General features: G+C 45.2%; 1 protein-coding gene across 2 annotated transcripts in view; it reads right to left on the bottom strand.

Annotated features, from left to right (window-relative positions):
• Positions 1 to 12790, bottom strand: part of PREP (prolyl endopeptidase) — a 692721-nt gene that overhangs the window by 576665 nt on the left and 103266 nt on the right. For both annotated transcript variants that reach the window (XM_085611249.1, XM_085611250.1), the window contains exon 5: positions 11545 to 11754. In XM_085611249.1, the coding sequence (XP_085467375.1) occupies positions 11545 to 11754 (210 nt within the window). The remainder of the gene's footprint in view (positions 1 to 11544; positions 11755 to 12790) is intronic.

The raw sequence follows: 12790 nt of genomic DNA, 5'->3' as shown, positions 1-12790 counted from the left end.
TTAAGCGGGTCTTTCAGTCTCGTTTTTCCGGCGGGGCCGGTCGTGGCAGGGGCCGCGCGACCGGCCGTGGCGGACAGCAGAACCCTGGTAGGGGACAAGGCTCCGGACGAGGTCAATATAACACTTCCGCCAATTTTACAAACTTCTACCCAACCAGAGGGCAGAAATTCTGGGGACGCGGAGGCTACAAGAACACCGCCGGAGGATCCGCAAGTGGCGGTAAGTATAATTTCCCCTTCCCAAGTTCGTATTGGGGGCCGGCTAGCGCACTTCAGGGAGGCCTGGGGAGCCATCACGAGTGATGCCTGGGTTCTGCAGACCATTCGTGGTTTCCACATAGAGTTTTACGATTCATCCCGCCAGGCAGGCCTTCCGCATCCTATAAGTTTTTCCGCGACCGATGCAGGTCTTATAGACGAGAAAGTTTCCGCTCTACTCCGCAAAGGGGCAATCTGTCGGTCGACTTTGCATCCCCAGGGCTTCTTAAGCAATATCTTCCTTGTGGAAAAGACAGATGGGGGGCGGAGGCCGGTCATCAATCTGAAGGAGTTCAATGGCTGGCTGATATATCGCCATTTCAAGATGGAGGGGATCCACCTCCTTCGGGATGTGCTCCTTCAAGGGGACTGGATGGCCCGTTTGGATCTAAAAGACGCGTATCTGGTTGTCCCGATCCACCCTCCTCATCGCCGTTTTCTGCAGTTTCAGTGGAGACAACACGTGTACGAGTTTCGCGTCCTTCCGTTTGGGCTGTCCTCGACACCCTGGTGCTTCACGAAGGTCCTCCATCCGGCAGGGGAGTTTCTGCGAAGCCAAGGGGTGCGGATGATCGTATATCTGGAGGATATCCTTCTCATGGCACAATGTCCGCAGAGGTTACTTTCTCACCTGCATCAGGCGATTTCACTCTTGCAAGGCTTGGGCTTCATCATCAACGGGGAAAAGTCGATCTTACACCTGACTAAAAATATAGTCTTCCTGGGGTTCGTGGTAGATTCGGTTCACGCGTCTTTGAGCCTTCCCAGCGCGGAAGTTGGCCAAGATTCGGCACCTGTTACGACAGACTATCTCCAAGTCCCACACCTCCCTCCGTCAGATTGCCTGGGTGGTGGGTCTTCTCTCCTCGGTCGGAGGAGGTCAAGGAGGAAATGTCCTGGTGGCTCGCCCACATGGATGCCTGGAATGGCAGAGCCATTTCCATTTTCGGAGCCGCTCCTGACATGGTGATAGAGTCCGACGCCAGCAGGTCGGGGTGGGGGGCTCGCTGCGGCGACTTCTCTACTGGCGGCGCTTGGTCATTAGAAGAGCAGGAGCTCCATATCAATTGTTTGGAGCTCCTGGCAGGATCGTTCACGATCCAGTGTTGGACCAGAGACAGGGTTCGCTTGTGCGTCCTTTTGAGAATGGACAATGTCTCCGCGGTGCGTTACATCAACCGCCTGGGGGCCCTCGGTCGCAAGCTCTGGCGAATCTAGCAAAAGACTTTTGGGGTTATTGTCTGGATCATCACGTATCCGTAACTGCAGAGTATCTGCCAGGTCAGGCCAATCAGGTAGCGGACTCGCACTCCCGGCATTTGCGGGATTCCAGCCAATGGAAGCTGAACGTTCAGGTTTTTCAGTGGTTAGCCACCCTTTGGGGCCCTTTCTCGGTGGATCTGTTTGCGTCCTGTCTGGACCATCAACTTCCGAGGTTTTTCAGTTGGAGGCCGGACCCTCTGGAGCAAGCAACGGATGCTTTCCTGCAGGAGTGGGGTCAGGAACAGAGTTATGCGTTTCCTCCGTTCTCCATGATTGTGAGATTGGCGGCTCAGGCTCGCCGGCAGAAAGCGGAGATGGTCGTGGTGACGCCGTTTTGGAGGTACCAAGTATGGTTTCCAGTTCTTCTGGAACTTTCTTGGGATTTTCCAATCCCACTCCCCCTGTTTCCTCATCATCTTCTGAATCCGAACGGGGAACAACACCACCTGGTCGCTCAGGGTTCTCTCCTCCTGATGGCATGGCGGCTTTCCGGCGACGCTGGTCGCTCCCAGGCCTTTCAGGACCGGCTGAGAACCTCTTATCAAAAGCCTGGGCTGCAAGCACCTCCGAACGCTATTGGTCCGCCTGGACGAAGTGGTTTCGTTGGTGTCTTCGACGGGGTTTGGATCCCGTGGTCACGGGCATTGTTCCCATTCTAAATTTCTTGGCTGAAATGGCGATGGACGGCCTGGCATATCGAACCATTAACGCAATGCGCTCGGCTATCTCGGCGGCCCATTGTCTTATAGAGGGTGTGCCTGTGGGTGCACACCCTTTTGTCTGTCGTCTTTTGAGGGGAATTTGTTTGTCTTTGCCCCCGGAACCACGTTATTCCGTCTTATGGGATGTCAATGTGGTTCTTAATTTGTTTTTATCTTGGCAGTCAAATAAGTACCTGTCTTTGAAGGAGCTCTCGGCGAAGCTAGCCATGCTGCTATGTCTGGTCTCTTGTCGCAGGGTCTCGGATGTGCTTGCGCTGGACATTTCGACGCGAGTGTTTTCTCTGGATGGCGTGACTTTTACGATTTGCCGCCGAACGAAGTCAGCTTTGAGGTCAATATCGTATCCGGCCTTTGTGGATGTGCCCAAACTTTGTGTCGTAAATTGTCTGAAGGCTTATGAAGATCTAACCTCTGAGTTACGCCCTCCGGGCGAGAGACAGCTTCTCATTGCATTAAGAAAACCGCACAACGCAGTCTCCTCCCCCACCATTGCTAGGTGGGTGCGGTGGGTCATGCAAGAGGCGGGGATAGACACAAAACTGTTTGGTGCTCATTCTGCCAGAGGAGCAATGGCGTCGAAAGCGTTCTCTCTGGGAGCTCGCTTGGAGGATTTAATGCGAGCTGCGGACTGGTCCTCGGATTCGACTTTTAAACGGTTTTATTTTAAACCGGTGGTGAATTTAGCACATTTGGTGGTAAGTAAGCTTTGAACTAGCATTATCAGAGCCTCCGGTCCTGCCATAGAATCGAAATTTGCCTAGCATAGTAACGGTAAGTTTCAATTCTATTAAGGACACGGGAGGCGAGGATTATCCCTCCCTTGGCACAATCTGTGCGAACCCTCCCGTATGGCAGTAAGTAAGATGTTTTGTTACACTACATGTTGTTGGCATGTTTAATCTTTGCTTCAAAGTAGTGTGGTGATGAGTTATGCAGTTTCAGGGTCTTTACGTCTTGTGCTTTGCTTTCAGGGAATGATGGTTCCAAACCAGACCAATAACCTTGAGGCGTTCGCGCGAAGAAAGAGGAGGGACAACGGATGTAGCAGACCTTCTACTAGAGGCTGACACTGAGGAAGGACTACGCTTGGATGGGACTGTGACTCATGGGAGCTGTAGTCTTACGGACTTATGTTGTGCTCGTGATTATTCTCTCAGGAGCGTTTCCCCTGTTTTGAGAATAGAAATGTTGATTGCTTTCTATTTTTTTTTGCTGCTGTGGAAAAAATATGTTTATTAAAGCGAAGAAGGAAAAGCATAATCCTCGCCTCCGTGTCCTTAATAGAATTGAAACTTACTGTTACTATGCTAGGCAAATTTCGATTCACAGTGCATTTGCCAACAAGTGCATGCGGTCACGTATGTTTAAAACAGGCCTATTCTATTCTTTATAAAAAAAGAATTACATTCAAATACAACTTTTTCTCAGACTGCTATAAATTCACGTCTTGCAACAGCACATCCACTACCCAGTTGCATCAAGCTAAGCAAAAATTAACAGCCCCACTCTTCCTAGTAGCCCGCCTAGTGATCGCCCAGAAATGGCAGGACTCTTCTTTCCCAACGACAGACGAGTGGCGGGTGAGGGTATGGGCGATACATGCAATGGAGCACCTCACAGCCACCCTGAGAGATGTCAAGGTGCACAATTAAGAGGTATGGCTTCATTTTCAACTTCTTCACTACTGCCAAATGTTATATGGCTATTTATATTCACCTCTGAAGAAAGTTGCCCTTCTTTTTGAGGTGGAATAATACAGAATTACCATGTCATTGCCGACCTTGTGAGTATTGGAAACCATAGGAGGTTGATTAAAAATGGCCTAGCAGACCGACTCTGAAAACGTGGGGCTAAATAGGCCATAAGTAAGTGTGGTTGCTCTTGAGTCAAGCCTGGGGTCAAGGTCCCCTTATGTCTTCCAGTCACCAAGGAGAGAGAAGGCCTCGTGAAAAAATGCAGATAGTTTCTGAAATCTGAGGCCTTCAGAGGAACAGTGGAATAGGGCGTCTGTGCCGACATCCTGATGTGCGAATATTTACAAAAGATTAAAGAAGTTTGGAATCCAGCACCTTTTTTTTGAGTATTTTGCTGTTTAAAATCAACTCAAACTCACAATTTTGGTTTGAGAGAATGATTTTATTATCACAACGGGCCGGATTACAACTGGAAGAGTTAATTTAATACCCATGCAGATCCGATTCTTAAGTTGGGTGGACGTTACCAGGTGCGATAAAGTCTGTATCCGCCGATAACTTTCGGCGGCTCAAACAAACTAGAATTTAATGGAAGAAAAAGGCCCCAAATTTACCACACTAAGCACCAAAATCCACCCGTTAGTCACAAAACTGAGTTAAAACTCGGAATAGGCAGAATTTATCACACACATTTTAATTCTAGGGGTTTCGGAGTTTTTCAGGTGCGATGGATTGTGAATACCCCTCAATGAACTCTTAGTCAGGCGGGGTATGTAGGAAGCTGTAAGAAATGTATTGCCTAATCATATTTGTGAAAACAAAATTACAATTTCCCACTTACAATTTTTGTTTTGTCTACTGGTGCTCCTTTTACAAGCTGAAAGATATTAGCAATTCAAACAGCAACCGATCAACAGCCATAGTTGCGGGGATGGTAATTCCTTCAACAGAAGTACAGGCAGGAAAATAAATTTGAAACTGGAGTTTCCGATTTACCATCAACGAAGAACTAAACTAGCAATTGATGGCGTAGTGTAGGCAGTGTCTGCTCACACCACCGCCGCAATGACCTACTTGCCGCTAATCGTCGAGAGCTGCCGCAGTCTAATATCTTGGACACTTCACTGCTGGTCTGTTTCTGTATGAAATCCAACCAAAATACTTGCATGCTTGTATTTTGCTTTAAGTTATGTACTATTTGAGCACTGAAGTATAACTGGTTAATTTGTGCAGGTGGCTGCTAGTGGTTGGCACTGGTTGTTATTTTTGTGGACTGGGACGTATTATCCATCACTAGACTTTGTCCCAGAGAGGCAGAAAGGGGAGAAAGAAAGAGAAAGACGGGGAACCAGTGACAAAGGGAAGGAAGCAGAGATAAACAAGCATTTGCAATGCAATAGGTCTCGCAGTTGTTAAGAGTTTGAGCTATTGGCACTGTAAATGGCAATGCCTTTTATTTATGTGTGGGTTTTTAAAACATAAATTAAAGGCATTGTCATTTACAATGCCAATAGCTCAAACTCGTATAAATGCGAGGCCTATTGCATTGCAAATGCCAATAGGCCTCGCCTTTGGGAGCTTATTAGTATTTATCCATTCAGTACAGTATCCTGGTTGCTAAAACATTTACTGCTATTTTCTGTGCAACTGGTGAACGGCCAGACACACCCACGTTTGGGCTTTTGTGCTATATAATGAACACTGGAAATCCAGTTTATCCCCAGATCTACCGAAATGAATTTAAATGTTGAATATAAATAATGTTATTGAAACAATGTCTTCACTAACTGCACCATGTGGTGATGCATTGAAATCCAACCTAGATTGATTTATGGCAGTAGTGATACGATGATATTGTATTTTTATATTTAACAAGACAAGCCAAAATGTATCAAATGATGTTCAGTATCCAAAGGCAGTAATGATGCGCAGCCGTAATAAAAGAGAGTATGAAATATACATAAAGTAGGCAAATGCTAAAAAGTGCTTTTAAAAAAAAAAGTCTCTGTATATTATTTTCAATTTTGTCTATGTCTTAAAAATTGCCATTTTGAAGCGGGACGCTATTCAATAGCACTTTCCTGTCATTTTGGTTCTTTTGACGTACACAAAGTAAACAATTGTAATTGTTTGAAATAAAAAAAAAACGTTCCTGAAAGCAAACCTAAGTGGTTAAAATATAGGATGACTTTTTAGGATGTTATCTTCGTGTACTATATATTTTTTAAATACATGTTATTTGGGCTACATGGTATTTCGGCTACTAGCCAGACACAGGCTTTCTTTACTGAGCTTTATCACAGCAGGCCTGTCTCCATCCCACCTGGTGCACCGAGTCAACATATACAAAGAAGTGTGAGCATTCCATAGTGAAGTATTGGCCCTTCTTGGATGCCACTGCAGCCAGCACCACTCATACCCTGCCAGCACTTGCAATGGCCGTACTAACATAACACCTAACCATCACACTCCTATAAGTGTGACAATTCAGCCTATTTCAGACCACACAAAGCTATAATAATGGCAATACTGGGATTATTCATTTTCAATGTACATTGACTTAATAAACACGTTTTTTGTGCTAAAAAAAAAAAAACCAAAAAACCAGACAGCGCCAGCATGTGGTGGACTGTCACTAAATCTGGTGCTGACAATCAAGTGCTGGTGCCGAACACCAGAAACCACCGGCACAAATAAAGCACTGGGGCCATGTAAAGCTTAACTTCGACTTCCTGTTCTACCTCAGTGTGCTGGGACACAGTGACTTTTATGTGAGATATGCAGCGTCTCCCAAGTGCCAACAGACAGTGTGAAAGTAAAACAATTGTGCACAGATGGTTGCTTGCGATGGGCTGATAAGGTGGGGCAGACTTGGGAATTGCCCGCATTTTGGAAGGAAACGCGGTTTCTTTGAAGGAGCAGTATTGTTATTGGCAAAATCTTTTTGGGCAACATATGTTTTTGTATTTGATAAACCTGAATAGCTGGGTTTGAGCTGGCGACTTGTGACGAAAATGGTAGGCTTGGTGTCTTTGTTTGTGTAGGAAGGTGTTTGCCACCGTTTGTGGCAACTTTTAAATGAAAGCTTTGTTTAAAGTATATTGGCATCAGTGTTTGGATCGTGTAATTATACGTTGTGCTAGAAGCAAAGTAAAGGTATGAAGCGATCAGCAAGATGTTTTCATTTGTTAGAAACATTGAATTAATTACCACAGGAAACATGATATTTCTTGACAGAGGTACTGTTTTTTGCTCGAGCAGATCGGTACAGAGTGAATGAAGAGGGACTACAACTTTATAGAGGGGGTAAAGGCACATCAGCGACAACCAAGTAATATTGGGTTTTGCATTTAAACATGTTTGGAAAAAAAAATTGTTTAAACGCATGCTAAATACACTTGTGAACGGGGTGTTGCGAAAACGAAATTATAAGGGCATTTTGGGGAGCATAAGGAGATTGAATGTGGTGTTAAGGACAGAGCTGGCCGCTTTGTAACAGGGGAACTAGGTTTGAGTCTTGTGGTCAGCTCAGCATCCTGTGATTGTGGGAAAATAACGTAATCTCCCGGTGCCCATCAAATGAATGTATGCCCGTGCAACGTAACTGGTACTCATGTAAACCGCACAAATACCTTTTGATGGATTTGGCACTATATTAAACTGTTCCTAAAAGAATTTAATAAAAAAAACTTGCAGCTTAGTAGCGATGTAAAAATCCTTGTTGCTAAGCAGAGAGTGTGTGAGCAAAATCCACGTCCCTGTATATCACGTCGGTAGTATGTTCAAGTAGTATCTGTATGCAATGTATTGCTATGCCTCTGCTGATAAGGAAGGGGTCAATGCGGCCAACTAAAAGGGAGAACAATATAAACCCTTTGTAATGGAAGACCCTATGCTGACACCATCAAGATCTTCGTTAAATTGTCCACTAATGTTGTTTATAGAGGTAGGCAATAATGTATACACCTACAGTACAGTTTTTGAAACGTGAGCCTTTGAAGCCCGGTGCCTCCGTATGCAGGACCACTACAGTGCTACAGCTGTGCGAGGTTCAAGACATTTGGTATGCAGCTCTAGGGACCCTGGATTATAAACTTGATACACTAGACACCGGTATGCGGACATTTTAAATCCAGTGTCTCCGCTTACAGGGGCCCTGCTGTGCCGCATCTACAACTGCACGTGCTTAGAGAACGTTTTAGAAATATCTTATCGTAAACCAAAAAAATCAAGTTAAACGTTTAAATTGGCAGTGCCATGTAAATGGGTCATGTCCCCTTCAACTTGTTTCTAGTATGTATGTTGTGGGGAGGGGTGAGGGACGGAGATGTACAGCCAGAAGCATACAACGAAGATAGCGCAGACGTTTAACGGCCGGTGTCTCTGCATTCAGGGCATCTACAACGCTGCAGCTAGGATGCGATTATTCGTTTTTAATGAGACTGTCCAAAATGACCAAGAAAAAGCTCGCCCTTTAAAGCCCGGTCCCTCCCCAAACATGGCCCCTGCAGCACAGCAGCTACAAGAAGACGAAATTACTAAATGTACTTAAAAAAAAAAAAGAGAGAATACCAATCCAAAAGCACAAGCCCCGAAATTTTTAAGTTAGTAAGCCAACACAAGCATAAATAAAGGGAGAATGAGGAAGAGTACATATAAACCGCTGCCGCACCACAGATACACACGGTTAGTAAAAGTTTCAAAAAATAAACAAGCGCGCACTGAAGTTGACGAGGAGGGAGGGGGGAGTGGGGGCGGGCACAGTGGTGCGGCCGCAGTTGTAAAAGGCAGGGAGAGGGTGAGATTGAGAAAGGGAAAGATAGGGATCAAAGGAAACAATAACAAGCAGGAAGGGGGTGGCAAATGGTGTGCACTTTGATGTCCTCAGTGGCCGCGAGGCTCACTGAGGACATCAAAGGGGCCGCGAAGTGATCAGGCAGTGCTTTTCAGGCTGCCAAATGGTGCGCGCGCCCAGCGCACATGCACTGTATTTGGAGGCCTGAAAAGCACTGTTTGCACTTCCAGATCCCCCTTTTACAAAAGCTCTCGCGAGAGCAGCGCTAAAGCGCTGTCTCAGCCGAGACCTAAAAAAGAATCTCCAAGTGCGATTTGAAGAAAAAGGAAGTATGGGATGGTGGAAGAAAGGGGAACATGGCGAAATCAAGACTAGACAGCCTTTAATTAATTTAGAAGGATCACACCAATGTAGCAGCGGAACAGTGAGGTATGGACCTGTCCAGTTCCGTCTGTGAAATGGTAAAACGGCGATCTCCTTCCTTTACTGACATTTTTTCATCGCTAAGTGAGATCACAACAACGATGCTGGATTGCACACAGAAACTGTACGCACAAAGAGTGGGTGTGTACCCGAGTGTAAGCCTTTGATCACTTACTTTTGAACACACTCATGCACAGCGGCATGACTCAAACAGCCTGCAGGACAGAAAAAGGTGAAGACAATGCATCACCAGGTTAAATGAAGCAGCATTTACACCACACATACACGAGAATAAAAAAAATGAGGGACATCATTAGGTAATTGGCTGATGGGACACGTGTTTAGCATAGAAGATTAAAGGACGGATAATTGTAACTATTCGTGATTCTGGCAGGTTGTCATCCATTAACTGAAGGATGTCAGCTGTGTGTGAAGCTCTATCCACAAGGCCCATGCTGAAGGATTCCTGGCTCCAGCAGAGCAGAAGGGACCATCGTTACCAGCGTCAGTGCGCCCACCCACAGCAAAACCCATCCTTTTTAGATCTGGATTATTTCAGAGGAACAGTGCACCCCCCCCCAAGGGACCTCTGCTTTGTTTCAAATCGACAGCAGAAGCATCTAAGCCGGAGTGAAAGCTTCATCAGTTTTCACAGGTTTAATAAAGCTTTGCCCACTGGCAAAGACTAACAGCCTGACTATGGTTTGGCAGTAAACTCCAGGGGAGATATTGGGGCCGGAATTAACGATTCATCTGGTATCGCCGCATAAGTTTACGACAATGATGAGTTATTGTCACCGGAATGGGGAATAACAAGGTGGACCTGGAATTAACAGGAGAGAAACCTCAAATTTGCCCTGATTCTGGGAACTATTCTGCTCATATTTCCCATCTACTCTGGACAACTGGTAAATAGGAGTGGAGACCACAGTGTGCCTGCTTGTGGGGGCTGTGGGGAGGGTGTCAGGAGCAGAGCAGGTATCAGGGTTGCTGAGGAGTACTGCGTGCCCTCTGGCTCAAACAGGTTTTGAGAGTTTGAGCCTCTATCCACTGCCTCTACCCTGGAGCCTTAAGTAGTTTTACCAGGTGCGTTTTCACATCCAGTAAAACTGGATCTGGCGTTCCCACATCCAGTAATCCGGAGTGCAGGAAATCTGGCCACTTGGAATCAGGAAGAGCAGTATTTCTACCCCACCCCCACAATACCGCTCGTAATTGGCATTAAGCGTCAAATTGGAAGGCAAATGTTTAATGCTTCTGTACTGCATTGAAAGCCTGGGCTACTCTCAGCACCTTAGTTACCCCATAAGGCACTTAATGTAAGTTGCAATGCCCGCAAGCGGAGAGGACAAAAATAAAACATTTCCACCCTCTAGCTCAGAGCAGCCAGGTAATCAACTGCCAGCACTTTTTACATGCTATTAGGGACCTGACACCAGACTGCAACATACAGGAAACAATCACAGTTCTGGGTTGTGATGTGGTACCTGAACAGGTACCCTGTACCTTTTCTTTCTTTCACTTATGTCTGTATAGCGCCAAGATGCTCCTTTGGTGTGATAGTCACGCTTTAGAAATTCCTGCTACAATACAATACAGGGTAGGCCAGAGGGACTCCGGTTAAACATAATCGAGGATGCATTGTAGATTCCACCCCTCTTAAAACGGAAATACATCACAGCATCAGCTCTGTCAAACAGAGTTTTAGAAATTAATAGGCCAATTATCATTATTCAAATTCAGAGAACCAGCCTTTCATTGAATATGCATGAGCCATCATCTAATGAAACAAGTAGGTTTCAACAGCAGGTGTTAGAAGTGGAGAGACACAATGAGAAATTGACTATATCCCCATCTTCTGGAAATACTAACAAGGCAACCACACAAAACTCAGTATCTGTTTATGAGATATCCTCACAAACAAAAACACAAATCAGAACAAATGTGTCTTCATGTGGGCTGTAAAAATATGAAGAAGGTGATTGAAAAGGAACCATATAAAAACATCAAGACTTTCTTGAAATAAAGAAAAACATTCTATTAATATCTGGAGCATGCAGACACTGAATATTCAGGAAGCAATTATCCCATAAACAGAGCCAATGGCATATTAATTTGCATCGCATAACTCCCAAGCGGGAGGAGAGCACTTACCAAGAGGAAAAGCAGGAACTGAAGGGTTTAAAGAGCACAAACGCATGCAGCACACACATCCTTGCAAAGGGATTTTAGGATGCTTAGGGGAAATCACTTTCTGGAAGCAGTTTAAGACCATACTACTATCAGTCTACTGATGTCAGGGGCTGCGTGTAGAGCAGATTAGCATCCACCACTTGTCACAGCTGCTACGCCTCATGCTTAATTTGCCTTTTTTGGCTGTATTGACTCACCGTCACTTTTCCCCTCAATTTTTGGGTAGCAGTTGTAGAACATGCCCTTGCCGTCATGCGTCCAAGACATGCAGCTGAACTTAACCCTTTCCAGCACGTCTGGGAGGTCCACGTGGCCGTCAACTTTCATGAACTTGATGGTCACCCAGTCCGAGCCGCTGGCGCTCAGGCCATACGAGAAATATTCGCCATCATCGCTGAAGGCGTACCCTACAAGAATAACAAAGAGAAGTTAAAGCCCACTCTTCAGGTGGAATTTTTCACTTTATGTTGCAACAGCAATCCCAAATGCATTTATTTTTCAGAAGAAGGCGGTCACATGACCGCTCGTAAGGTTTCTTGTGGGAAGTGCTTCACGCTTCCTTACAGTGCAGGATTCCACCAATATAGACACTGATTAACTCAAGTCTAATCTGTGGTTACTTAAGACATGACTACAGTAGAACATGGTAATCACATTATCATAATCCTAAGAATCATAACAAAAATATAATATCTTGATGTTACAGAGCACTTATGCAATTCTACCATTTCTAATAACTGTATAACACATGTTGCTATTACCCAATTGAATGTACCATTTTGATTTCTAAGTTAGACAAAACTGACCATCATTTTAGATGCAGCAAAGTGGGTACCCGGAGACACCTTCGCTGTTTCCGTATAACAGAGAAGGTAAGAAAATGGGCGCTATAGAAAAAAAAAATCAACACATTTGTAGCCATTGCTATCAAAGGAGCTGATGACATTCTGATCTCAGGGCAAAGCGATTGTCAGTTTTGGTATGGAAACAGAAAGCATGTGTGTGTATTTCTGTTTTGTGATGTAGTCAAAAGGCATCGGAGGACTGTACATGGTCAAAGGCATAGATACAGTCGAACATGATTGGGGTGGGGGTGGAACTAGGTCCTAACAGCGAACATAGATTGTTACTGTGCCATGATGTAGGGTTCTGTAAAGAGGTGTGTTGTCAGCTCTTAAATTGGAGTAGGGTTGAGGCAGTCCTGATGGGTATGATGATGTCATTCCAGATCCAAAGTGCATAGATGGAGAATGCCCATTTCCTTATTTGCACTTTATTTTGTATTTCTTTATCTCCAGTCTGATGGTGTCCTGGATGCATGTCAACCAAGAGTTACAACAGGTTGTGGGCTTGTTAGTCAGATAGTTAGGGGTGCCAGCCATGATGGTTTTATAGATGATGCAGCTGGTTTTGAAGATGGTGCAAGCCACAAGGGCAGCCAGT

The sequence above is a fragment of the Triturus cristatus genome, chromosome 6, assembly GCF_964204655.1.
Source record: "Triturus cristatus chromosome 6, aTriCri1.1, whole genome shotgun sequence".
Lineage (NCBI taxonomy): Eukaryota > Metazoa > Chordata > Amphibia > Caudata > Salamandridae > Triturus > Triturus cristatus.
This window is presented reverse-complemented; position numbering and strand designations above follow the sequence as displayed.